This window comes from Dromiciops gliroides, chromosome 1 (genome assembly GCF_019393635.1).
Source record: "Dromiciops gliroides isolate mDroGli1 chromosome 1, mDroGli1.pri, whole genome shotgun sequence".
NCBI classification, from domain to species: domain Eukaryota; kingdom Metazoa; phylum Chordata; class Mammalia; order Microbiotheria; family Microbiotheriidae; genus Dromiciops; species Dromiciops gliroides.
In genome coordinates, this window is record NC_057861.1 from 740,028,428 (window position 1) to 740,053,486 (window position 25,059).

General features: G+C 38.2%; 1 protein-coding gene across 1 annotated transcript in view; it reads left to right on the forward strand.

Moving 5' to 3' along the window:
* The window catches only part of FHIT (fragile histidine triad diadenosine triphosphatase), a 1,715,999-nt gene that overhangs the window by 1,329,139 nt on the left and 361,801 nt on the right, over positions 1-25,059 (forward strand). The window contains exons 5-6 of the mRNA XM_043975945.1: positions 8,946-9,091; positions 10,881-10,910. Coding sequence (XP_043831880.1) covers positions 8,946-9,091; positions 10,881-10,910 — 176 coding nt within the window. The remainder of the gene's footprint in view (positions 1-8,945; positions 9,092-10,880; positions 10,911-25,059) is intronic.

Genomic DNA, 25,059 nt, shown 5'->3' on the forward strand with positions numbered 1-25,059 from the left:
AATGATTGCTCATGAAACTGAAACAACTTGGTGTTCCTTTTAAATCTATAATAAAGTTATCATGTAAATTGATTTTTTCCCCTTTTAATACAGGTGAGGATGGGATGAAAAGTGGTGAAGACTAAAGATTGATTCCAAGGTTGCAAACTAGGGACTGTGCCTTCAAAGAGAAAAATGGGCAAAAGATGGGTTCAGAGAGAAATTTGAGTTCCCTTTTGGATAGATTGAATTTGAGATTCCTATGGCAGATCCAGGTGGAGATGTACAGTAGGCATTTAGTATTCTAGGACTGGAATTCAAAAGATGGACTGATATAGAGGGTGTCCCGAAAGTCATGGTGCTAATTTAAGTCTTATTATCTTAAAGTGGCACCAAGACATTTGGGACATCCTGCATAGATTTGAAATTATTTACATAGAGATGATAATTGAACCAGTGGAAGCTGATAAGCCTTCCAAGAGACAGAAATAAGAGAACCCAATCTAGGACAGAGCCTTAAGGGATGCCCTTGCTTAGCAAGCAGGAGAAAGCTAATGACTGATGTAAGGGCCTAAAATTCTAGCTATGATGTCTAAAATCTAATGACTAGTCACCTTAAATTAGAAGCTTTAGCAAGAGTTTAGACTTTTAAGTATTTATTAAAGTGCATCAGAGGTTAGTGAGGAGAGAGAGAAAGGTAAAAAGCAAACTTCATCTAACTATGTAGGAGAGCCCAGAATCTGTGTTCTCACCAAGCCTCAGTCCCCAAAACGAAAAGGGCCCCTCCTCAGGGGCTTCTCCCAAAATCCCCCTTTGACGCTGGAAGCCCAGGCTGTCCTCACTCAAAACTCCAAGCTAATTGGTTGGTAGCACTGATTGATAGGACTCAGATGGCAGACACAATGTCCGGAAGCCGAAGTCACATGGTTTCTTTTCATGACAGAGCTTCCCTGCAATATGTTTCTCAATAGGTTGGTAGTACTCTAAATCTCACACTGAGAAGGAATAGTCAGAAAGGTAGGGGAAGACCCAGGGAAGGATAGCGTCAAACAAGTTTTGGGGAGTGAAGGGCCAAGAGAAGGGATTGGCCAAGATTGTTGTTACTTGCAGAGAGGTCAAGTAGCATGGGTGGTGTGGAAGGACCACTGGATTTCACAGTTGGGACATCCTTGGTAACCTTGGAGATGGAAATTTTAGTCCAGTCTACTGGGTCTAGAACTTCTACTGAGCCCTATGCTTATAATATCTACTTAGTCTATCAAGACTGTCTCAAAATTTTAAGTCAGATACAAAAGAAGATAAACTTCTTCCTGTGTCCTTTGTATAAAAATTGTACATTACTTTGAAAGTACACAGCCTTGTCTGTCTTGGTTGTCTATTCACTGCCATGATTGTTCTTCATTGTTTTCTGTTTGGACAAATCTTAAGTGTTTTACATCTTATGACATTATGGGAATTGACTGGTCTGGGGTGAGGAAACCTGAGTTTGAGTCCTGTTATTGCCACTGACTGTCTGTACATAATCTTCGGCTAGTCATTCTCCATCGCAAGTGTCAGCTTCCTCATCTGTGAAATGAAGGGTTTTGCCTATTTTCCGAGTCCCCTTTCAGCTCTGACATTCTGTAATTATAGATCTCATGGAAGACATTTGGTTTGAAGTCGGCATGTAGGACACGCCCTACTCTGCCTTTAAGCAGCTGCTTTTTAAATCAGCTGGAAGTTTCCATGCTCTAGTCAGGACAGGATTTGACCCTGTCTTTTGGATTATAGTTTCTGCAACAGCCAAAAAAACCAAAATTAAGTTACAAAACCAGGCAGAAAAGCCCTCCCTGCTCTACATGAAATGCAGTACCTCTCTTTCTGTCACTATATTAGCCTAGCTTTTTGCTGTGAAAGGAGTGTGGGAAAGAAACTGAATTTGCAGTTACAGAATTCACTTTGGAAGCCTTATTATTAATTGCGTGATGCTAAGCAAATCACTCAACCTATCTGGGCCTACGATCCATCACATCAAAAATGCAATGGTTGAAGAACTGAATGAACAATTAGAAAACCTGCGTTCAAATCTCACTGCTTTCACTTACTACCTGCATCATTTTAGACAAATCCCTTAAGATTTCCAGACTTCAGTTTCCTCATCCATAAAATTAGGGGACTGGATGCAGTTCTTTCTATCTGTTAATCTATAGTACTAGCTATATAAGCTATGCTCCTAAGATCTCACAACCTTTTAGGGCAAAAGTGGCAAATAGGTGGCCTCATAGTGCCTGCAACAATACTCCCACATGGGGCTCATACCAGATTAAAGATTTAAGTCTATTTGGGAAATATTTAACAAAATAAAGAAAAATACAACACAACATAGATAATGTGAATATATCGTTTTCTAGGTCACTCTACAGCCTGCAGGAATCATTATGTATGGTTTATTGACCCCGATTTCTATTTGAGTTTGACTCCACTCTTTTAGGGAACTTCTAACGCTATGATCCTAAGGTCTTTCAAAGGTACTCTAAACAGGTGAAAACCAAGAAAAGTTTTTTTTTTTTTAATATGTTTCCAAAGACCCACAAATTAATGAAATTTATACATTAAATTCAGTTATATCTCACCAGAGTAATAATATCTAAAAGAATTTTGACTTTTGTAGAGACTGGTGAAAACTATGGAATTCACTGAATTGTGGTGGTCTTTAAATTTTATATATTTTAAGAAATGTCCCTGAACTGTATCTCCACTAAAATATATACAGATACCTTTTTTCCCCCTAATGCTTTTAGATAATATGAGGCTGTTTTCAATGCTCATCAACCTGTTTACCCCTCTTAGTGCTGGATTTCCTTGTGATTTTTATCTTCTTTAAAAAATGAAAACAATCCTATTCTACTTTTATTTTAACTTTCTGAGCATGAATCTCATCCCATAATCTCCCTGATATCTCTAATGTTATATTTACTGCCTTGAATTAGGATTTTTCAAATTCACCCTGCTTATTTCCCATACTTAGTGCTTCTTTATCTAGACATTTAAAGCCAGAGTTCTATTTTTGACTTTCTTTCTGCATATTTTCTCCAAAACTATTGACCTTTTGTGTTAGATAGGCTTATTCTTTCACTGTACACACTCGTCTCTGTGGTATCTAGCTTGACAGTGTTATTGGAGTGATTTCCCCCCTACCTTGCAACTTTCAAAATAAGCCCTCTTGATCAGACTAATAAACATCCAGACAAATATATTCATACTGACCCTCATTAAATATATTCCATCTTTGGCCAAGAGTCTATCATTTCTAAATTTTAAGACATGGTCTAGAAATCGAAATCCAATTCTCAGATTTTGAAGAAACTATTCACTTTTGTTTTTTGTTTGTTTATTTTTTGCAGGGCAATGAGGCTTAAGTGACTTACCCAGGGTCACATAGCTAGTGTCAAGTGTCTTGTGCTGGATTTGAACTCAAGTCCTCCTGAATCCAGGGCCAGTGCTTTATCCATTGCACCACCTAGCTGCCCCCTGTAAGAAAATAATAGGGGTAATGGGACTTCCAGGGGCCCCAAAACCCATACCCACCTGAAAGCTATGTTCCCACCAGAGAGGACCTGTTCTCTGGGCTCTGACATCAGCATGACTGCACCAAATTGCCCTCAAATCCCATGAACCAATAGATTTGAGTGATGCTAGCCAATGAGCTTTAAACAATGTTTATGGGCAGGATCTGCTCCTGCCCTCAGTGAGCTTGCACAGACACTCTCCCTCTTTTTGGCTGGGGAAAGGGATGAGTGCCGACGCAGCCCTCTAGAGTTCCCATTTTCTCTCTTCTCTAGGTTTTCCTATCTTTCAGAGGCATGTGTTCTCTCTTTACTAATATTTAATATATTTTAATAAATGCTTAACACCCCAAACTGGTACAGCAGTATCTTATTTCTAAGTAATATGTATATTAGAAACCCCAGCTAATTTTCCCTACACTAGGGATAGGAATAGGTGACCATACATTTAATTTTAAATGTCACACCCCAAACTGTTCACTTCTCATTTCTGCCTCTTTTCTGAGTTCTCTACCTTCTCTAGCATAGTATTAGTTTGAAAAATACCACCTGTGTTCCTAACATGTCCATTTTTTACCCATGTTCCCCAAATCTTTAGCAATACCTTCTAAACTCTTTCTCCTGGTAACATTTGTCTATAGGTGAATCTCAAGAAGTGTATAGTGACAATCAGTTGTGACAAATCTCAGAAGGTTCTGGGAAGACAATCTATTTCTATTATTCCTATTAGGTTAAAATATGTCTATGATAGCATTCCACAATAGTCACCAACCATCACTGTTTGTGGGTTAGAGTGGGAAGAGTGCTAGTTTTTGTTTTTGTTTTTGTGGGGCATGAGGGTCAAGTGACTTGCCCAGGGTCACACAGCTAGTGTCAAGTGTCAAGTGTCTGAGGCCGGATTTGAACTTGGGTCCTTCTGAATCCAGGGATGGTGCTTTATCCACTGCGTCACCTAGCTGCCCCAAGAGTGCTAGATTTTGAGACAGAAAAATTGCATTCAGATATGGACTTTCTACCTATGCCACCTTAGGAAGATCACTTCATGGCTCTTGGCTTTAGTTTCCTAATTTGCAAAATGAGGAGTGTTGTTCTACATCAATGGTATCAAATTCAAATAGAAAATAGGGGCACTAATCTATACATAGGGATCCCTAGGGGAGACATATTGACTTAGGAGACCACAAATTACCATTATCTATATTTCATTCCATTTTAAAAACTAATTTGGGGAAATATTTCTCAATTATATTTTTATCTGGCACTGGCCTGCCTAAGTGTTTGCTATCTCTGGTCTAGGTAACATCTGAGGTCCCTTCCAGAACTAAAGCTATATATTAGACCATGTTTTAGTGGCCAACATTGAATGAACTGTCTCCTGGGGGGTACTTCAGCATCCATATCATAACTCCTTGGAAGAAGAGTAGCTGTTTTCTCCCAAGAGGTCTCAGCTCTCTCTTATATAAGAAGAACTTCATACCTGTTACATAATTAAATATTAGGGGCTAGTCATCCATTTCTATATTATATTCTTCCCCTTGATGACCTCCTGACACAGATTTTGATTCCCACCTGGTCTTTCCAGTTCATTCCCTCATTTTTCCTTTGAAAGAATATAAGCCCCTTGAGGGCAGGGACTATTTAATATTTTATTCTATCTCTCCACATATAGGTGCTTAATAAATGCTTGCTGATTAAAGGACTCCTTCCATTCTTTCTAGGAATAATTCATTTTCCTTGATAAACTGAAGAACAGAAAGCCATTTCCCCATCTTTTTGATGTTCTCTGCTAGGGAAATCAGCATGCGTTTTGCCCAGACACAGCTGTTGCTTAGCACCAGCAGGGATGCAAATATAGCACATTCTTTTTAGGTCTCCACAAAGTTTTCTTTGCCCTCCATGTTCCTTGGAAGCAAAATCCTCATTTTTCTTTTGTTCTTTTGGCTAAATCTCATGGCAAATTTTCCACTTCTGCTCACAGTGGGCTCTCGAGTGATGCTTTATTAAAGTGGGGCTTCCCTGCCTATCCTTGCAATGGGACTGCTAGCTCACTTAGCTGTCTTTTGACCTGAATTGACCAGATTCCAACCAAAAGCATCATGCCAAAGGACACTAGCTACCTTCAGCTGTTGTACACAGCTCTTAAGCCCAATTTCAACCTGATATTCTTTCTTACTTCTTCCTTTCTCTCTTCTCTGTTGACAAGATGTCAGGCATCTATCTGCATCTTGCTTGATTTAGTGCCTATGGCCCACACTGATCCCTTTGCAAGGATTAGTTTGTAGTTGGTCATTTGAGCTTATTTAGCTGCCTCTAATCTCCATCAAAACCCTAAGGCAAGCATAAACCTCCCTCAGATTTTGCAGGTGAAGTCTTATGTAGAAGGCTTTAGAGTACCTACTATGCAGCTGAAAATCAGAGACTAGAGCTTTGGGGAGAGAGAGGTGATATGAATTGAGTGGACAGTTCTACGACTGGGTAGTTGGAGCCATGGGACTAGAAGAGATCACCAAGGAAGAAGTGGGTCAAAGAGGGTCAAAGAACCTTGAGGGCTAAGAGTAGGAAGAAGATGAGGAACTATCTAAGTAGACTGAGGAGTAGCTGTCAAAGAAAAAAGAGGAGATCCTCAAGAATATCATAGAAACCAACCCCAGAAAGAGTGGACACAGACAAAATAATAGAGAGAGGTGGATTGATCTCTGCTGGGAAATGGAGGTTAACCCCTTTGCAGTTTAGGGCTATGCTGGAGTTCATCAACAAAACTAATAATCTGCAAGTAGATTATTGACAGCTGAAAATACTATAGCCAAGAGCTATGTGAAGTCAAGGAGTGGTCAGGTCCAACTTTTATACAAGTTTTTATTTATAAAAAGGGGACTTGGTGAGCAGGGGTTGTCCTGGATCATCAGGTCTGATAGTTGCTAAACTAAGCCATTTACACAGGGCATAAGGATCAAAAATATCATGTGTCTTCAATGAAAATGGACAAGGTGAAAATAGGATCAATCAGAATAATCATTCATTTTCAAAAGATGATTCCTTTAGTGGGATCATATTTCTATGTCTATAGCTTTATCTCTCTATGGCCATAGAGATAGATACCCACTTATGTAGTAGTATTTGAGTAAGACCTGTGATTTCATTGGTATGAAAAGCTTCCAGTGAGGAGATCCCCCAACTATGCAGATTGGCACATGTACTAAAATTTATATGCTTAGAAAGTTTCCTGAAGTAGCCAAGTGGTTCCTAAGTGGATAGAGTGTTCAGCATGGAGTCAGGAACCTGGGTTCAAATCCAACATCAGAACCTTACCAGCTGTGTGACCCTGAGCAAGTCATTTAACTTCTGTCTGCCTCTGTTTCACCAACTGTAAAATGAGGATAATACTAGCACCCTCTCCACAGGGTTATTGGGAGAATTAAAAGAGGTAATATTTGCAAATTGTTTAGCATAGTGCCTGATACATAGTAGTTTCATGATAAATGCTCATTTCCTTCCTTCCTTCCTTCCTTCCTTCCTTCCTTCCTTCCTTCCTTCCTTCCTTCCTTCCTTCCTTCCTTCCTTCCTTCCTTCCTTGCTTCCTTCCTTCCTTCCTTGGATCATTGAGACTTATCCAGCGTCACACAGCCTGGCAATTGAACACAGGCTTGTTTCTGCTTGACTAGACCATACTATCTGTATCTATCTTTCTTTCCCTCTCCTTTCTGCTGTTTTCATCCCATATTCTCTTTCTTTTCTTTCTCTTTTTTCTTTTCCTCCTTCCTGTTCCATTTTCTCTTTCTCTTCTATCCTTTCCTTAAGATTTCAAGGCTTTATGTGGAGACACAGCCTAAGAATTTCGGTTGTTTCATTGATTGGGGTCTTCAGGGTTGCTATAATTTTGTGAAATCCAAAGCCTACCTAAAAGTGGAAGATAGGAATAGGGTGGTGGTGGAACTTGAAGGAACACTCCTTTTAACAAAGAAAAGCCAACTCCCTGGGAGGGGAAGGCAGCAATCTGCTCAAAGCAAATGAAGGGAAATTCTTCATTTCTAAATGGTTCATTGACCCATGATAATACAGCCGCACAGCAAAAGAAGGATAATTATCTTTTTAAGTATCAGATGCCCTGTGGGTTGAAGCTTCCCTCTTCCTCTCTTGAAATATGAACTCAGATTAAACAAATGTTCTTTTTCCTAGTTTACCATTGACATGAATTTCCTTATTATGAGCAAAATTAATTAGTTTTTCCCCCTCTTTTCTTCCCCTCCCCTTTCCTTCACCTCTGCTATGGAAATCAGACCTCCACAAATCCCCCACTTTTCCCCTTGGGATCTCATTTCAACCAATAGCATCAGTTATGAAGGTGCTTTGTATGCTGGCAAAACTAGTATATAAATTATTGGATTTTTTTTCATTGCCCTCTGGCAGCTTGGGTTCCAGGAAGTGACATGTTCTTTTAGAACAAGTGAAGCACATACAAACAAAACAGATGAGGGAAGAAAAAAGAATACACACACACAGAGAAGAAAGAACTAGACTCTTTTGTGTCCCAGTGGGAATTGAAGTGAAGTAAATACCAATATGTGTTATTTTAAAACATTTTAATGGAATGGATCCTAGTTGAAGTAGCAGAAATAGCATTGATCACTTGTAAAAAAATTAAATATTGATATGTAACCCATAGGTTATCCTAATTACATCCTGACCCTTTCTCTCAAGAACACTTCAATTTTCCTCAGACTAATAATGCAGATATATTTACTCTGATAAACTCTGAGACTGCATTAAGAAGTTCTTGTCTATATAAGTAGACAACCCTTTCCACATACTAATGATTTCACTTCAAATGTCTTGGCTTCCTGGAAATCAGTCTGACATAACCTTTTCGTGAATTGCTTAACTCCTGCTACATTTCTCGGTTACAGATGAGGTAGATGGTACCTTTTCTGAAGGTCTGTAGAGTTTCCAACAGTTAAAAAAATAACTAGTGTCTTTTCATTACATTCTTTCTTTATTTCTCCAAAGGGTTATTGAAATTAAATTTTAATCCTGGCAAGCTAAGTAGGAGGGAACTAGCTTCTTGCCACTTTTCTAAGCTAACGCTTTAGGCTATCTAGAGGGTAGCTATAGCAGAACTGGGGGTCAGGAGACAGAGACCTCCATCTCTGACTCTTCCCAGGATCCTCTTGGTACCCCAAGATAAAAAAAAAACAAACCCTAACCTCTCTTTGCCCTCTAGCCCCAGCTCTAAGAAAGAGGGTAGTAATAATAACATTCACTAGGCTGAATATTAATGGTGATTTGGAACTTCTTGATTCCACCACATAAAATGATGGTGTTTTTGTATCCTAAGCTAAACAACACTCTGTAATATAACTAACTCTTACTAAGAGTCAAATCCATTATGAACAGTGATGTTCCTTAACCTAGACTATGACACAGATGTCCTGGTATGTCCACTGCGCCCTGTGGAGCGTTTCCGTGACCTGCGTCCTGATGAAGTGGCGGATTTGTTTCAGATGGCCCAAAGAGTTGGGAATGTGGTGGAGAGACATTTCCAAGGAACTTCCCTCACATTTTCCATCCAGGTGAGTATGCTGATTGCTTGGATTATGTTGGTTTTTTTCTTCTCTTTAAAACTTGGCTATCTCATTTTTGACTTTCTTTAACCCATCAGTTAAAGATTGCTTCATTTAGTTGACAATACTCATTGAAAAGACTGTGTCCTAGAGAGGCAGTAAAAACATACCAAATTTGGTCCTTGGGATCAACCTCTGAAACTTTCTATTTGAATGGCTTTGGACAAATTACTTTGCCTCTCCGGCACTGTCAAAATGAGGATGTGTGACTTAATGGCTTCTGAGATCTCTTTCAGTGCTAAATCTATGATCCTACATTAGAAATACACTGACACTAGGATTTCAAAACTGGTAGAATCCCTTCTATCCACCAAGTTCATCTTCATTGAAATATCATTGAAATGTCACGTGTCTCTGGCCAGGTCTCAATTTTACTTCCATGTCAACAGAGAAGAGATAAGGTACACCTACATAGCCCAAAAGAATTCTAAATTGAAAGGGGAAAGCTAATCACAATAAAATTGATTTCATAGGAGTTAAGATACAATAGACAGAGAGAGACGGAGAGATAGAGCATTTATTTAAAGGGAATTGATTGCTTGCTGAACTAAGTATTTCATGTTTAAGTTAAACTGAATTCTTATGTATCCCAAGACTATTCCCTAATTCTCTCCCTGAGACCCTCCAGGACCCCTGAAGCAAATGTTCCTAATATATAATTAGCACAAAAGTGGTGATTGGACCCTAAAGATAGGTTTTTTTTCTTGTTCTCATGTCTACTGTATCTTAATGGGTACAAATTAAAAAAAAAATTAAACCAAAATGTTTCAGTGGTTCCTTGTAGATACAGCCTGTTCGTTCTATAATATTTCTGCTGAGTATATAGACAAAGTTCAAGTAAACAGGCAAAGAAAATTGTGACTGCCTCCCAAGAAATCATCCATCCATTCATTTCTTCAATAAATGTTTTTAAGTCCCCCACCTCCACTTCTTTGCAGTGTGAAGTGCAGCATGTTAACCAGCAAAATTCAGTCTTCCAGGAGATGACTAAGGCCGCTTCTTTGCTTTGATTTCTGAGAGAGCTGGTTCATTCCTGAAATCAGGCTGACATCTGCTTTCGGTTATGCCTAACATATGTAATGGGTTTTGGACTGGCTTGATGCCCAGGCCTGGTTAACATGTTCCATGGGTTTCTGGGTAGGTCAGAGGTATAGGAACCAAGAGCTGATGATGCAGTAGGAGTGGGAGGCAGAAGAGAAAAGGGATTTGGAACCCTGGTGTGACTTGTCCATGCTTTTCTCAAGGTTAATGAGAGGGAACGAGTGGATATTTTTTTTAGGGGGGGTGTATAACATGGGAACCTCTATACCCCTACTTTACTAATTTATTTAAATCAGTTTCCCTATGTAAAAGTTTAAGATAATCAGACATTAATTAAACTGCCTCTGATAGAGAGACTTACAAGATGTTATCCTTCCTTCATATCCCCAACTGATCCTCAGCCTTCCTTTAAAGCAATCAAAAGCAGAGTCACGGGTGCAAAGCATGTAGAGGAGCAAGGAAGGATGGTACCTTGTATAATTTATATCATTTTTATATCTAACTTCTCACTTAGTCTTAGGCAGAAATGGAAAAGTGTCTCTCCTCAAATGCTTGCAGTTGGATGGTGCCCATGAGAGTACTATAAATTAACACACAATGAAATTGGATATAAATTATTAATGAATAATATTTCTGAATAACTATGAGACCTAGGGCAGTCCACCTGAAACTGAATCCTTTGATTTTTTGATTACAGGATGGGCCTGAATCTGGACAAACTGTGAAGGTGAGTGCTTATTATATGCATACAAATAAATAAGGGAGGATTATGAGACTTAATAGATCAAAATTAATGTTCTACAGCAATCTGTTGAATTGTTTGGGTTGCAGGGACCCTCTATCTATTATTACTACAAACACTTAAATTATTGAAATTGTGCGATATGGTTCAATTCATTTTTTCCCAACTAAAAGTATCCATTTTCTTTCCCTTTGTCCCCCATAACTGAAAAGGAGAGAAAAGGGGTTAGGAACCCATTGTAACAAATGCCAGTAGTAAAGAAAAACAGAGACTCACATTGGTTCTGTGTGTTTGTATGAATGTATGTGTGTAAGAGTATATGACTGTATGTATGCATGCGTGCATACATAGGTGCATGCATCAATAGGTGTGCATACTGTATGCATGTATGTATACACGTATGCACATATATATACATACATACATGCAAACATACATATTTCTGTACCCAAAGTCCATTACCTTTTGGTCAAGAACTGCCTGACATTGTTTCATCATGAGTGCTTTGAAATTATGATTAGTCATTCCATTTATTAGAGTTCTTAAGTCATTCAAAGTTGACTTTCTTTACAGTACTATGGTAATTATATAAATTGTTCTTTTGATTCTGCTCATTTCACTCTGCATCAGTTCATCAAAGTCTTTCTAGTTTTTTGGAGCCATCCCTTGGGTCCTTTCTTATACCTCAATTGTATTTCATTATATTTATGCATCATAATTTTTCAGATCTTTCCAATTGATGGCCATCCCTTAGTTTCCAACTTTTTGCTACTACAAAAAGAGCTGCTGTAGGTATTTTGGTACCTATAGGTTCTTTTCCTTATTCTCTCATCTCTTTGGGATATAGGACTAGGTGAGGTAGCAGTAATCAAAGAGCATGCACAGTTTAACTTTTGGGGAACAATTCTAGATTACTTTCCATAATGACTAGACCAAGTCATAGCTCCACCAATTTTGCAATGTGTCTGTTTTTACCACAGCCCCTACTAATTTATCCTCCTTTTTTGGGGCCGGGTGTGCAATAGAAACTTAGTTGCTTTAATTTGCATTTTCCTAATTATTAGTGTTTGGGGGCATTTTTGCATAAAGCTATAGATTATATTTCTTATTTTGATAATTTTCTGTTCATACCTTTTGATCATTTCTTATTTAGGGAATGGCTCTTATAAATTTGAATCAATTGGTTATGTGTCTTAGAAATGAGTTTGTCAGAGAAAGTTGCTGTGAAAAATTTTTTTCTCAGTTCATGGTTTTCCTTCTAATTTTATCGACATTTCTTTTGTTTGAGCATAAAAGCTTACATTTTATGCAATTGAAACAATCCACACTAACATTTAGTCCTTTCTATCCCTTGCCTGGCCATGAACCCTTCTACTATCCATAGATCAGAAAGGAGATTCTTTCCTGGTTCTTTTCATTTGTTTATGATGATTTTTACATCAAGGCCCCATGTCCATTAGGAGTATATTGTATAAGATGTAAGCCACAACCTAAATGACATTTTGGTGTCCATTCTTTTGCCACACTTTACCTTCGGATAATTGGAAAAAAAGTTGTATTACCTTCCTTAAATAAGCATTTAAAGCAAATCCAACCACAGATCTCCATGTGGGATAATCAGTCACTCAATATACATTTATTACTCACCTTAGTGTGTGCCAGGCCGAGTTAAGGGCTGAGGATACAAAGCAAGTTAAAAGACAGACCTTACCACAAGGTAGTGCATAGTCTAATGGAAGAGACAGCACAAAGAACTAGGTATAAATAAGATACATCCAGGTTAAATTGGAGATAATTAAAGGGAAGGCATTGCTAATTTGTTTAGCCAACCTTCAACCTCCACATTCATCCTCATACCAATAAGTCACGGGCCAATTCTTTATGTCAAGAAGCCTACTGACTTATTGGTATGAGGACAAATGTGGAAGTTGAGGGTTGACTCTTTTTTGCTTGCACAGTATTGGCTTTCAGGTCTATAACTATGGCAAGGTGACGATGGCTTTGCCCCTGGACACTTCATAGCACTTGTGCTAGTTCAAGGGGTAGAAAAAAAATAAACTTACTACCAGTTAATAAGGATTAAAAAAGGTAGCAGAGGAACCATTTATTTTACCCAAATGACTTCACTCCAGTAGAGTTCCTCTCCCCCATGCCCAAAATCCTCCATCAAATTGAATTTATTAAAAAAAAAAATTGAAGGTGCCTTTTCTATTGTTTGCCCTAAGGCACATTTTGGTCTGGTTGCCTCAGTTACCAGAATTGTAAGATTTATCTTTGTTGGCTTTCATCCTGTTTATTAGTTGTCTATGGGTTCTATTACTATTCTGCACTGTGTATGGATAAAGAACTGGCCTCAGAGAGAGGGGCTTCTGGGTGCAATTTCTTTCTATGATAGTGGGGGTTTTTTAACCTAGAACAAATAATTTCACATCTCATTGCTGAGGCAATTCTTTAAGACTACAAGTTGTACTTTAGAAACATTGCCTTATTGGTGGAGCTATGACTTGGTCTAGTCACTGTGGAAAGTAATCTAGAATTGTGTCCCCAAAGTTGTACTACAAGTTGCATTGATTACATTGATCCCAAATCCTCACTGGGATTTCCATGGTGATGATGGTGGTGGTGGTGGTGAAGAAGAAGGAAGAAGAAGGAAGAGGGAAGAAGAAGAAGAAGAAGAAGAAGAAGAAGAAGAAAATGTATATAGTGCTTTAAGTTTTCTAAGTGCTTTAGAAATATGGTATTATTGGGTCCTCACAACAACCCTGAAAGTAGGTTCAATTATTACTTCCATTTTACAGATGGAAAAAAAAAAACAACTGGTAGACTGAGAGGTTAAATAACTTGTCTAGGGTCACACAACTATTAAGTTTCTAAGGCCAGATTTGAACTCAGTCCTTCCTGACTCTGGACCCAGTGCTCTATCTGCTTTGTCACCTAGTTGCTTCTACAATTCTTCATACCAATGACAAAATGTCTATTCCCCCTAAAAATAATAATTTAAAAAAAGCATGGCTTCTCTTTATGAATAAGCATACCCCATGTCTATCTTTCTTCTTCACCCCCTCCTTTCATCTTTCTCTTGTCATGTCCCCTGGTCCTCCTCCTTACTGAAGTTCAAGGCTGATGGAGCCAGTGAAGCTTAAAACTAGATTTTAAGTGTACTAGTAGGAGAAAAGGGAGGATTTATTGGGATATTCTCCACTTGCCTAGTTTTAAAAAAATAAGATAAAATGCAGTGTGATTCTGCAGTTATGTTTCACTTCCTGAGGTACAAATACAAATCCCTGGGTAGTTAGATTCTGTGCTTCCATATTAGATAAAGGCTATTTTTTTCCATGCTGAAAACCAAAGGAAAGCTGAGCTATAGTTAGAGTTTTGTGTTCTGTAAAATGAGATTAGATGGTTAGAAGGAGCCATTAAGTGGATTAAGATAACACTCAACACCAAAAGATGGCAGAATTAAAAAAAAAAAATTCCCTTCTTTCTAATTTGCAGTGTTGACCTTAGTCTAGATGTGGCTTTTACTGCTTGAGACAAATACCTAGCAGAGTTTAAAAAGAAAAAAAGCGGCCTCAGGGAAGATGGGGAAATGTGTGATACAGAAGGCAATTTACTGTAAGGGCTGACACTGAACAGGTCGGCAGACACTTGCTGAGGAAAAGGACTGACTGCCAGATTATGGTGGGTGGGGTGAGGGGGGGGGGGGAGACATGATGGGAACAGGTGAAAATTATATTCTTTCATCATGGCTTCCTACACAATATTTTGACATTAGCAGAGTAAATAAATTGGTCACTGGGGTGAAACATTTGCTTTTTAATTCCAAGGGTGGATAGTTGATAATCTTTTCTTAAATAATATTGAAATAAAAATCAGTATTCATAGGGAGTTATTTGAAGGGGAGGAGGAATGTCTCTCATGCCCATTAATGTGGAATATTAAGAATTAACTCTTGGTACTCATTTGAGAGGTCAAGCTGAGAATCTACTGGGAATGGGTCATTAGGTTTATTTGAAAAAAGTAAGGGGTGGGTGGGATAAGTGAAGTCACATGAAAAACTTAATGAATATTCCTTGCTTAACCAGATGTGACTCATAGGAGATGATGGTTTGGTAGTGCAACTAACCCAAATTCATGGATGCCCTTTGGCAAGAGGAATTGGGGACAGTGATATTTTCTCAAGATGCATTTGAAGAACATCTAAGTTGGATGCTTTCCCTGTCTTTGTGTGAAAAATGCTCTGAACATAAATACTTAGAAAGATAAGAATGAAAGAAGATACTTAGAGATTAAATAGCCCAATTATTTCGTTTTACATTGAGAGAGACAGTACTTCTGTGCATCAGTAAAGGTAAAAGAAAGACGAGGGAGATTTTTACTGCTGATAGATGTGAATCATCAATGCAGGAGTGTAGACAGGAATGTAGAGGGCCCTGGCCTTTCCCTCTCTATGTAGCTTTTATTCTGATTTCCAGTTCAAACGGGATCTTAGAGGTGTGGCTCATCCCAACACCCCAGCTTCCACATGGTTTCTGTGATTCATATTGCTTTGTTTGCTTTTATTTTATTTGAGCTGAGTCCCCAAGGGAGACAACATCCCATTTAAGGATGAAACTGGAGTTGCAAGGACTTTCTTAAGTCAGCTGTACAGGGCCATGGAATTTGAATCAGGCAGCACCAGACATAAGTGTTTAACAGAATCAACATGATCTTGCTCTTTTTGGCAGCTTCCTGGCTGAGTGTAGTGTGGTTCCTGCCCTCCAGCTATGCAAAGAGAGCTGTAGTTCTACTTGTCAAGGGAGAAGCTTTCTAGGAACTGCATCCTTATAAAGTTAGTCATAGAATCATAAATTTAAGGACAGAGTAGACCTCATAGGTCATCTAGACCAATTCTGACAATTTACAGATGAGGAAACTGAGGCCCAAAATGGTTTATCTAAAGTCACATAGGTAACAAATGACCAAGGCAGGATTTAAACTGAAGGCCACTGGCACTCAAATTAACATTGTTTCCCTTCTATGTCAGTTACCTCTCAACTAAATATTAAGACTATATACCAGGCACTGGGGTCACAAAGGAGAAAAAAACTAATAAAACAGTTCCTATTCTCCTTGAGCATAAACTCCTCAAGGAGTTTACATTCTGTTGGATGGGACAATATATGTGTATGTATTTTGCATGTGCAAAATAAACACAAAATAAGCACAAAATGAGCAGCTGACGACCCTGAAAAAGATAAGTAGCTGAAGCCCATCAGGGGGTAGCAGAGAACAGCTTAATGACTCCGAGTTAGTACCATGGACAGCAGAGATGTGGCTCAGCACAGGAACAAAGTGTACAGCAGATAGAAGTGTGATACCCTACAGGGAGTATCAGATAAATGCAAAATGCTATTATCAAATCCATGGGGAGCTCTGTAGTGTTGGAGGTATGAGCTATCGTCAACATGTGTGAGTCATGGCAACATAGTTCCCTATCTATGTGGACATGTGGGTATATGTACACTCCTTCCATGTTCTCTGGCCACACATATTCCCTATGCATGTCCCTCCAGGCATGTTTCTTGGTCATGTGTGGTCTCTCCATGTATACCTTCCTTTCACTGTTCATGCTCAAACTTATAGAGAGGGCAAAACCAATATGTATGAGCACTCTTTTTTTTGTCATTTCTATTTGCTATGCTGTTTAAGTAATTGTCTTTTGCTTTGAATTTGTATATCCTTCAGTTAGAAAACAATGGGGAGGAGGACAGCTAGGTGGCACAGTGGATAAGGCACTGGCCCTGGATTCAGGAGGACCTGAGTTCAAATCTGTCCTCAGACACTTGACACTTACTAGTTGTGTGACCCTGGGCAAGTCATTTAACCCTCATTGCCCCCCCCCCCAAAAAAAACCAACAACAATAGAAAGCAATGGGGAAAACACATTGGTGAGGTCTTATGAGCTATGTTATTGACCTTCGGAGTGACTCAGGGTAGTTTTAATGGGGCCTTACATATAAAAGAGTGCACTAAATGATTCATATAGATGAGGAAATTGACAATCAGAGTTCTGATTTCTCAAGGCCATATAACAAGTTCCTGAAGGAACCAGCACTAAACACAGATCCAGTAACCTTATTACTGAATGATTTTGTCTTTTATTCACTGCTCAAAGAGCAGTTCTTCTGGGGATGGGTTGGTTGGTAGATCATTCAACTATTTTAGTTTAATATAAAAAATATTTTCTATTTTATTTCAGGAGCTTCAATTATTAATTACTATATTACATAAGTTTTTATAGGATTTATATATTTCTAACATGTCTTTAAATTTTTCCATTTATCCAATTTTCTTGATTTACCCAGCTCATATTAACTGGAGAAAGTGTGAGCAAGGGAGTCCTTTTCTCTTAGGTGACATCTACACAGCAGATTAAATTATTCATATAATTTATCTATCATAAGGACATGTTTTTATAATTGTCTCTTTATCTAGTCCCGCACAGACTCAACCTTAGGGTGCCAATTGCTTACAGTGTAGGGGCTAACATTCTGTTACAGTATTATTTGGGTGCCCCAACTGTGGCATACTCTTAAAGTCACTCATCTTTGCATCCAGAAGCAGATTTTTACAAACTGTGCCCCCTACCCCAAAATCCTAGTTAGTTTCCTTCATCTTCAATTCCATGTCTATCACTCTGTATTTTGTTTTGACTCATGAGTTTTCAGATGATAGTCCCTAACAATGAAAAGATGTCATCATAATTTATTCTCCAAAGGTACCACCATTCTCTTTAATGAAGATGAAATGTGTGGCACATGCTCTGGATCCCCTATTAGAGCCTGCTTAAAGAGGGAGGAAAATTAAGGACCTAGAAAGTCTATGTTAGGATAGTTCAGTAGGGATAGATCAGATGAAGGCTCCAGATGGACAAAGTTTGGTTTCATCCTTGCTTATCAACCCACTGATTTGAAGTTGGACTCCAGCATTTATGGGACTGAAGGACATCTAGGTGGCACAGTATATAGATAGAGTATGGACTTGGAGTTCAGAAGACTTCAATTGAGTTCAAATTCTGCTTCAGATATTTACTAACTGTGTGACCCTAGGCAAATCACTTTAAGTCTTTCAGATTCCATTTCCTGCTCTGCGAAATGGCAAAAATATAGCATGTACCTCCTAGAGTTATTGTGAAGATCAAGTGAAATAACAAGTAAATAACTTTGTAAACATCAAAGTCCCATATAAATGCTATCATTATAATTCATATTAGTAGTAGAAATTTTCTGTATTGTTTGAGGCTAATTCTAAGGAGTCAGGATTGGGATTTTGCTGTCCAAACACCTTATCTATCATATATTACAGATATAGGTAACTATATTTTTAGACATATATTATAGATAGCTCTATCCTTCTCTCTCTCTCTCTCTCTCTCTCTCTCTCTCTCTCTCTCTCTCTCTCTCTCTCTCTCTCTCAAAATGAGGCCCATGAAGATTAAAGATTTCTTTCAGGTCACACAGGTAGGGACCATAAGAGGTGACATTTGAACCTAAGTCCTCTGACTTCTGAGTCAGTGATATTTCCATTGTATTCTATTCCTTTCTCCTCATTTTACAGAAAAAGAAATTGAGATCAAGAAAGTTAATGTTGCTTAGCTTAGGCCGTCCAATAGAGACATTCATCAGATGAGATAATATATGTAAAGCATTTTGCAAACCTTGAAGAGCTATGTAAATAAATGCCAGACAGTGAGTAGCAGAGCTAAGATTTGATCCAAAGTATACCAACTTCAAATCAATCAATCAATAAGCATTTATTAACCACCTATCATGTGCCAGGCCCTGTCCTAAACATTGGGGAGAAAGTCATAATCTAATGGATTAAAGGCAGGCCTCATTCTATGACACTACAGTCTTATCAAGGAGACACAATACAAATGTGTAGCAAGTTAAATTGCAGCTCTTTGTCTGTTTCATGGAAGATGGAGAACAAACTATTTAACGATGACTCCAAATAACATCCCTAAAAACGTAATCATATAAGGTAAAAGACCAATATTACACCATTAACCTATTAGCCTGAATTAGATGGATAGATTGATGATGATAGATAGATAGATAGATATGTAGATAGATAGATAGATAGATAGATAGATAGATAGATAGATAGATGAGATATTTATATAGATTGGGGGTACCCACTGCTTAGAGACAATAATTGAATTTTAAGAATGGATGTGATCTCCAAGAAATTGATCCACAAGAGAGAATTAGGGGTAAGGATTATATCTTAGAAAATTTCCCTATTTTAACTAGGGAGAGAGTAAGAAAGGAGTAATCAGAAAAGAAGCCTAGCCAAATTAGGCATCACAGAAGCAAAGGGAGAAGGGAGAAGAGAGTGTCAAGAAGGTGTGATCAGCAATTTCAAATGATTCAGAGAAGGTAGAAAGAAGGAAAACTATGATAAGGGTATTGAATTCAGCAATTAGCAGGCCATTGTATGACCTTTGAAAAATGCTACTTCTGTTAAGTCAGGGAGGCAGAGGCTAGAGGACAAGGAAAGAATGGTATAAAGATGTAGTATTTATTTTCTCTTCAATTTACTTATTTCTACCCATAAGTTTCTGGTTGACCAGGAATTTCTACTAACAATTCCAAAATCTCCAGGATTTTGAAAAATTCCAATTCCACACTCTCCATTAACATTAACTCCAAAGAACATCTCTGAAAACATGATGATTCATATAAGCTAAAAGACTAGCACTACACTATTAGCCTATAAGCTTGACTTTTGTCACTATGAAAGAACTCCACTATCATAACCTGGGTGTGAATTCTCTTCCAGGGTAACCTGTATTTTTGGTATATTAAAAAGAGAAATGAATGCCAAACCAGCAAGTTGAAATCATATTACAAGGCTATTTTTAGAATATACACAACTTTACTCATGTATGTGTATACGGCCTGAATCCCAAATGTAAAGACATACTTTTCATGTCCTGAAACCAACACAGGAGAGTTTTCTTAATAATTACTAAGATAGCAGTAATTACTTTTTGGGCTCCATCATGGGAGCAAGATAAAATGTTCTTTAAAGAATTGTGATGAAATAGCTTTAGGAATTGAAATTTTTTATTGTTCACTGGGGACTTTGTTTCTAGGAAAGATATGTGTGTAAAGATACCTAACAATGTATAGATGATATAGGCTTCAAACTCTTTTGAATCAATGAGTAAATTGTATCATAATAGGGGTGATGAGAAACATTTCCTTAATAATACCTCCCACCCAGACATACCACATCACATACAACAGATTGCCTTGGTTTTTGGTTAAAGAGCTGTCTTTTTTATTCATATGGACAATTTGTGTATCAGGTTTCTGTGAACTGTGGAGGAGTACAAGAATGTATAGATTGGGGGCAGCTAGATGGTGCAATGGTTAAAGCACTGGCCCTGGATTCAGGAGTATCTGAGTTCAAATCTGGCTTCAGACATGACACTTACTAGCTGTGTGACCCTGGGCAAGTCACCTAACCCTCATTGCCCCGTAAAAAAATAAAAAGAATGTATGGATCAGTATCCCATGACATATATTTACCTATCCAAAGATTTGAATGTGAGGATGGAAATGTGGGACTAGGGTGGAGTGTTCTGAATAACACTTAATGGTCTAAATCCTTCTTTTAAAACAATTAAAGTAAATCTAGTACTAGAATACATTTTTTATATTCTGGACACAATTAGGCCTTGGCTTTTGTAGGCTTTTGTAATCATGAGAAACTCCATAGGTTTTGTGTTCTCTCTAGGCAATGCAAATCAGCCATACACACCTTGGGACAATGACTCTACTGACAAAAACAAGTCTGAATTGCATTGTGAGTGTTGTCTCTACAACCAAGTATGTGGCCCTCCTCCTGTCTCTTGTTTGAGGAGGGCAGGGAGATGAGACTGACGTCCTAAATGTTGCATAATTTAATGAACCTTCCCCCATAAAAAAGGTAGAATTAATGATAGTTTCTGCTTGTTTATTTCTGCTTCTTTTACTTGGTTCTTGAACAGCCCCTTTCGATAGTTTTTTTTTTTTTTGCATGTGTGTGTGTGGGGCAACTAGTAAGTGTCAAGTGTCTGAAGTCAGATTTGAACTCAGGTCCTCCTGAATCCAGGGCCAGTGCTTTATCCACTGTGCCATCTAGCTGCCCCCTTCAATAGTCTTTTAAAACTGAGGAGCACATCATATTCTAGTTCTATGATGTATGTAGATTTCTTGTACCCCTGACATTTTGAGGTTTCACTAAAGCATTTTCTTTTTTTTTTTTTTTTTTAGTGAGGCAACTGGGGTTAAGTGACTTTCCCAGGGTCACACAGCTAGTAAGTGTTAAGTGTCTGAGGCCAGATTTGAACTCAGGCACTCCTGAATCCAGGGCCGGTGCTTTATCCACTGTGCCACCTAGCTTCCCCTAAAGCATTTTCTTGAGCTGCAATTCTAAGTAATTTCCCCCTGAATTGTGATATCATGGCAAGCTAGATAGGTTTAGCATCAAAGGAATTGAGTTTGATTCTTAACTCTGGCTCTTACCTATTTGACCTTAGGTAATTCTCTAAACCACTCTAGAACTCTGTCTCCTCACTTTTCAATTGAGTGAGCTACTCTGGATTGACCTCTGAATTTTCTTTTAACTCTCTAAATCTGTGATTGTTCACTGCAGTCTCTCTACTCAATCCCACCCTACTGGCCTGGCTGTCCCAGAACCCATGCATGACAATAGGGTGGCCAGAAGAGGCTCCCATTTTCAGAAGTCCCTTTGTCAAAGTTTCTTGTCTGCTCATTCCTTCCGATTGGATGGCAAAGCCCAAAGGACCTTAGGTTTCATAGTTAAGCTGGCAGTTCGTCAGCACCACTATCTTAACTATGAAACTAACTATGAAACCTAAGGTTCTCTGGGTTTTGCCATCTATACTGCTAATACTATACCATCTATACCACTGACATACCACTATACCATTTATACCCTTAGCATTTCTCTACCTTTCCATCCACTCTGCAATGGAACTTTCTTTTTATGTATTGTGAGCTCCTTAAGAGTAGATACTCTCTTGATATTTCTATGTGTATTCCTAGCCCTGAATGCAGTTATTTGCAATAATAAAATGAGTGTATATTACAACGCTCTTTCATTCATTTATTCAGTCAGTGATCTATAATAGTCTACCTTTTGGGCTTACGTCATTGGAATATTTTATATGAGCTTAATGCAGATCTAGATATTAAAATCCTCTTTAATCTTCCTATTTCAAATTGGTAAAGTTTCAAAGAGCATATCATGAAAAAATTATTGAAAGGTAAAACAAATAGAGTCATCTACACACATGTGTAATATTGGTCTAAATACAGGCTGTCCCCAAATATAGCTGGTGTTTTTGTTGAGTCATTGTGGTCATGTCCAACTCTTTGTGACCCTTGGCTTTTTTTGGGTGGGGCAGTGAGGGTTAAGTGACTTGCCCAGGGTCACACAGCTACTAAGTGTCAAGTGTCTGAGGCTAGATTTGAACTCAGGTCCTCCTGAATCCGGGGCCAATGTTGTATCCACTGTGCCACATAACTGCCCTTCATTTTGGGGCTTTTTTTTTAGAAGGGTACTGGAGTAGTTTGCTATTTCCTTCTCAAGCTAATTTTATAGATGAGGAACTGAGGCAAACAGGGTTAAGTGACTTGCCCAGGGTCACATATCTAATAAGTGTCTGAGGATGGATTTGAACTCATGAAGCTGAGTCTTCTTGATTCCAAGCTCAGTGCTCTATCCACTGAGCTACCTCATTGTTCTTTCCAAATATAGACTGTACTCTAAAACGAGACATCTTTAAAAGGAATATGTGTACATATCTATGTATCCATCTATCATCTATCTATCTATCTATCTATCTATCTATCTATCTATCTATCTATCTATCTATCATCTATCTATCTATCTATCTATCTATCTATCTATCTATCTATCTGTCTGTCTATCTATCTATCTATCTATCATCTATCTATCTATCTATCTATCTATCTATCTATCTATCTATCTATCTATCTATCATCTATCTATCTATCTATCTATCTATCTATCATCTATCTATCTATCTATCTATCTATCTATCTGTCTGTCTATCTATCTATCATCTATCTATCTATCTATCTATCATCTATCTATCTATCTATCTATCTATCTATCTATCTATCTATCTATCTATCTATCTATCTATCTCTATCTACCTAGCAAACATTGATTCTTTATCTTTCAATTGAGGATCCATAATTACTATTTCATATTTCAAGGAATGACTGCCTTCTATATTATTTATCCTGATATCAAATGAGGCCTTTTCAATATTTATTTTAAAATAATATTTGAAGGAATTTGGAGGAAAAATGAAGTAGCACTTACATTTGAAATATTTGTCGAATTTTTGTCCTTTTTTCTCATTAGAAGAGCCCTAACAAGAACCACTGATCCCACCACATGGTGGCTCTACCAGAGAACACTCAATGTTGGGGAATAATTGGGCCAGTCTTCTATTCTCTTGGCAGATAACTAGTATAAGAAGTGGGAAGGAAAGCATCATGTCAGCCCTAGGCCCAAGTTTTACTATAATCTACTTTTATCCCAATTTAAAATTCATTGGACAGTAGGACTGAGTTAGACCCTTTTTGGTAGTTCAGGCTTGAGAGGAACAAAATTCCATCTAGCAACTAAGAAACAGAAAGTTACATAGATAAGACATTCAGTAAGGATACCATATGGGTTCAGCTAGATATGCCCTGTCTCAGTGTTGAACAGACTGGCCCATGAGCCAGAAACCTAAGGATTCACGGCTGACTCCTTGTGCAATGGATTTTTACCGAGGCCCTCAAGAAGCTATGCTACTTGTTCAAGCCTTAGTCTTCTTTTCTTTTCTTTTCTTTTCTTTTCTTTTCTTTTCTTTTCTTTTCTTTTCTTTTCTTTTCTTTTCTTTTCTTTTCTTTTCTTTTCTTTTCTTTTCTTTTCTTTTCTTTTCTTTCCTTTCCTTTCCTTTCCTTTCCTTTCCTTTCCTTTCCTTTCCTTTCCTTTCCTTTCCTTTCCTTTCCTTTCCTTTCCTTTCCTTTCCTTTCCTTTCCTTTCCTTTCCTTTCCTTTCCTTTCCTTTCCTTTCCTTTCCTTTCCTTTCCTTTCCTTTCCTTTCCTTTCCTTTCCTTTCCTTTTCTTTTCTTTTCTTTCCTTTTCTTCTTTCTTTTTTTTTTGTGGGGCAATGGGGGTTAAGTGACTTGCCCAGGGTCACACAGCTAGTAAGTGTCAAGTGTCTGAGGACAGATTTGAACTCAGGTCTTCTCCTGAATCCAGGGCTGATGCTTTATCCACTGTGCCACCTAGCTGCCCCCAAAACCTTAGTCTTAGAAGCCAGTTTTCTCAAGCATAGGTTCAATACCTTCTTTTTTTTTTGGTGAGGCAATTGGGGTTAAGTGACTTGCCCATGGTCACACAGCTAGTAAGTGTTAAGTGTCTGAGGCTGGATTTGAACTCAGGTCCTCCTGAATCCAGGGCTGGTGCTCTATCTACTGTGCCACCTAGCCATCCTTGGTTCAATACCTTTTAAAAGAAAAACATAACAGAACACAACTAGCTAATATCGCATTTGAGATAAGGTCCTAGGAGAGCTTGTGCCCACCACAGCATTTGTGCCATGGGTTTCTAAGCATGCTTTATATAGATATCAGTACATAACTTTCCCGCATTTTAGTTGTGTTACTTTGGTTTATAGGATATCAAAACAACTACTCAATTATATCAATATGGATTATATTCAAAATAGGAGTAATGTTCTCATTGGTCCCAAATGGATATTCTTTTTTTGGTAGGGCAATGAGGGTTAAGTGACTTGCCCAGGGTCACATAGCTAGTAAGTGTAAAGTGTCTGAGGCCAGATTTGAACTCAGGTCTTCCTGAATCCAGGGCCAGTGCTTTATCCACTGCACCACCTAGCTGCCCTAGGGATACTCTTTTTGTGTGGGGGGAGCAATGAGGGTGAAGTGACTTGCCTAGGGTTACATAGCTAGTAAGTGTCAAGTGTCTGATGCTGAATTTGAACTCAGATCCTCCTGAATCCAGGGCTGGTGCTTTTTCCACGGTGCCAT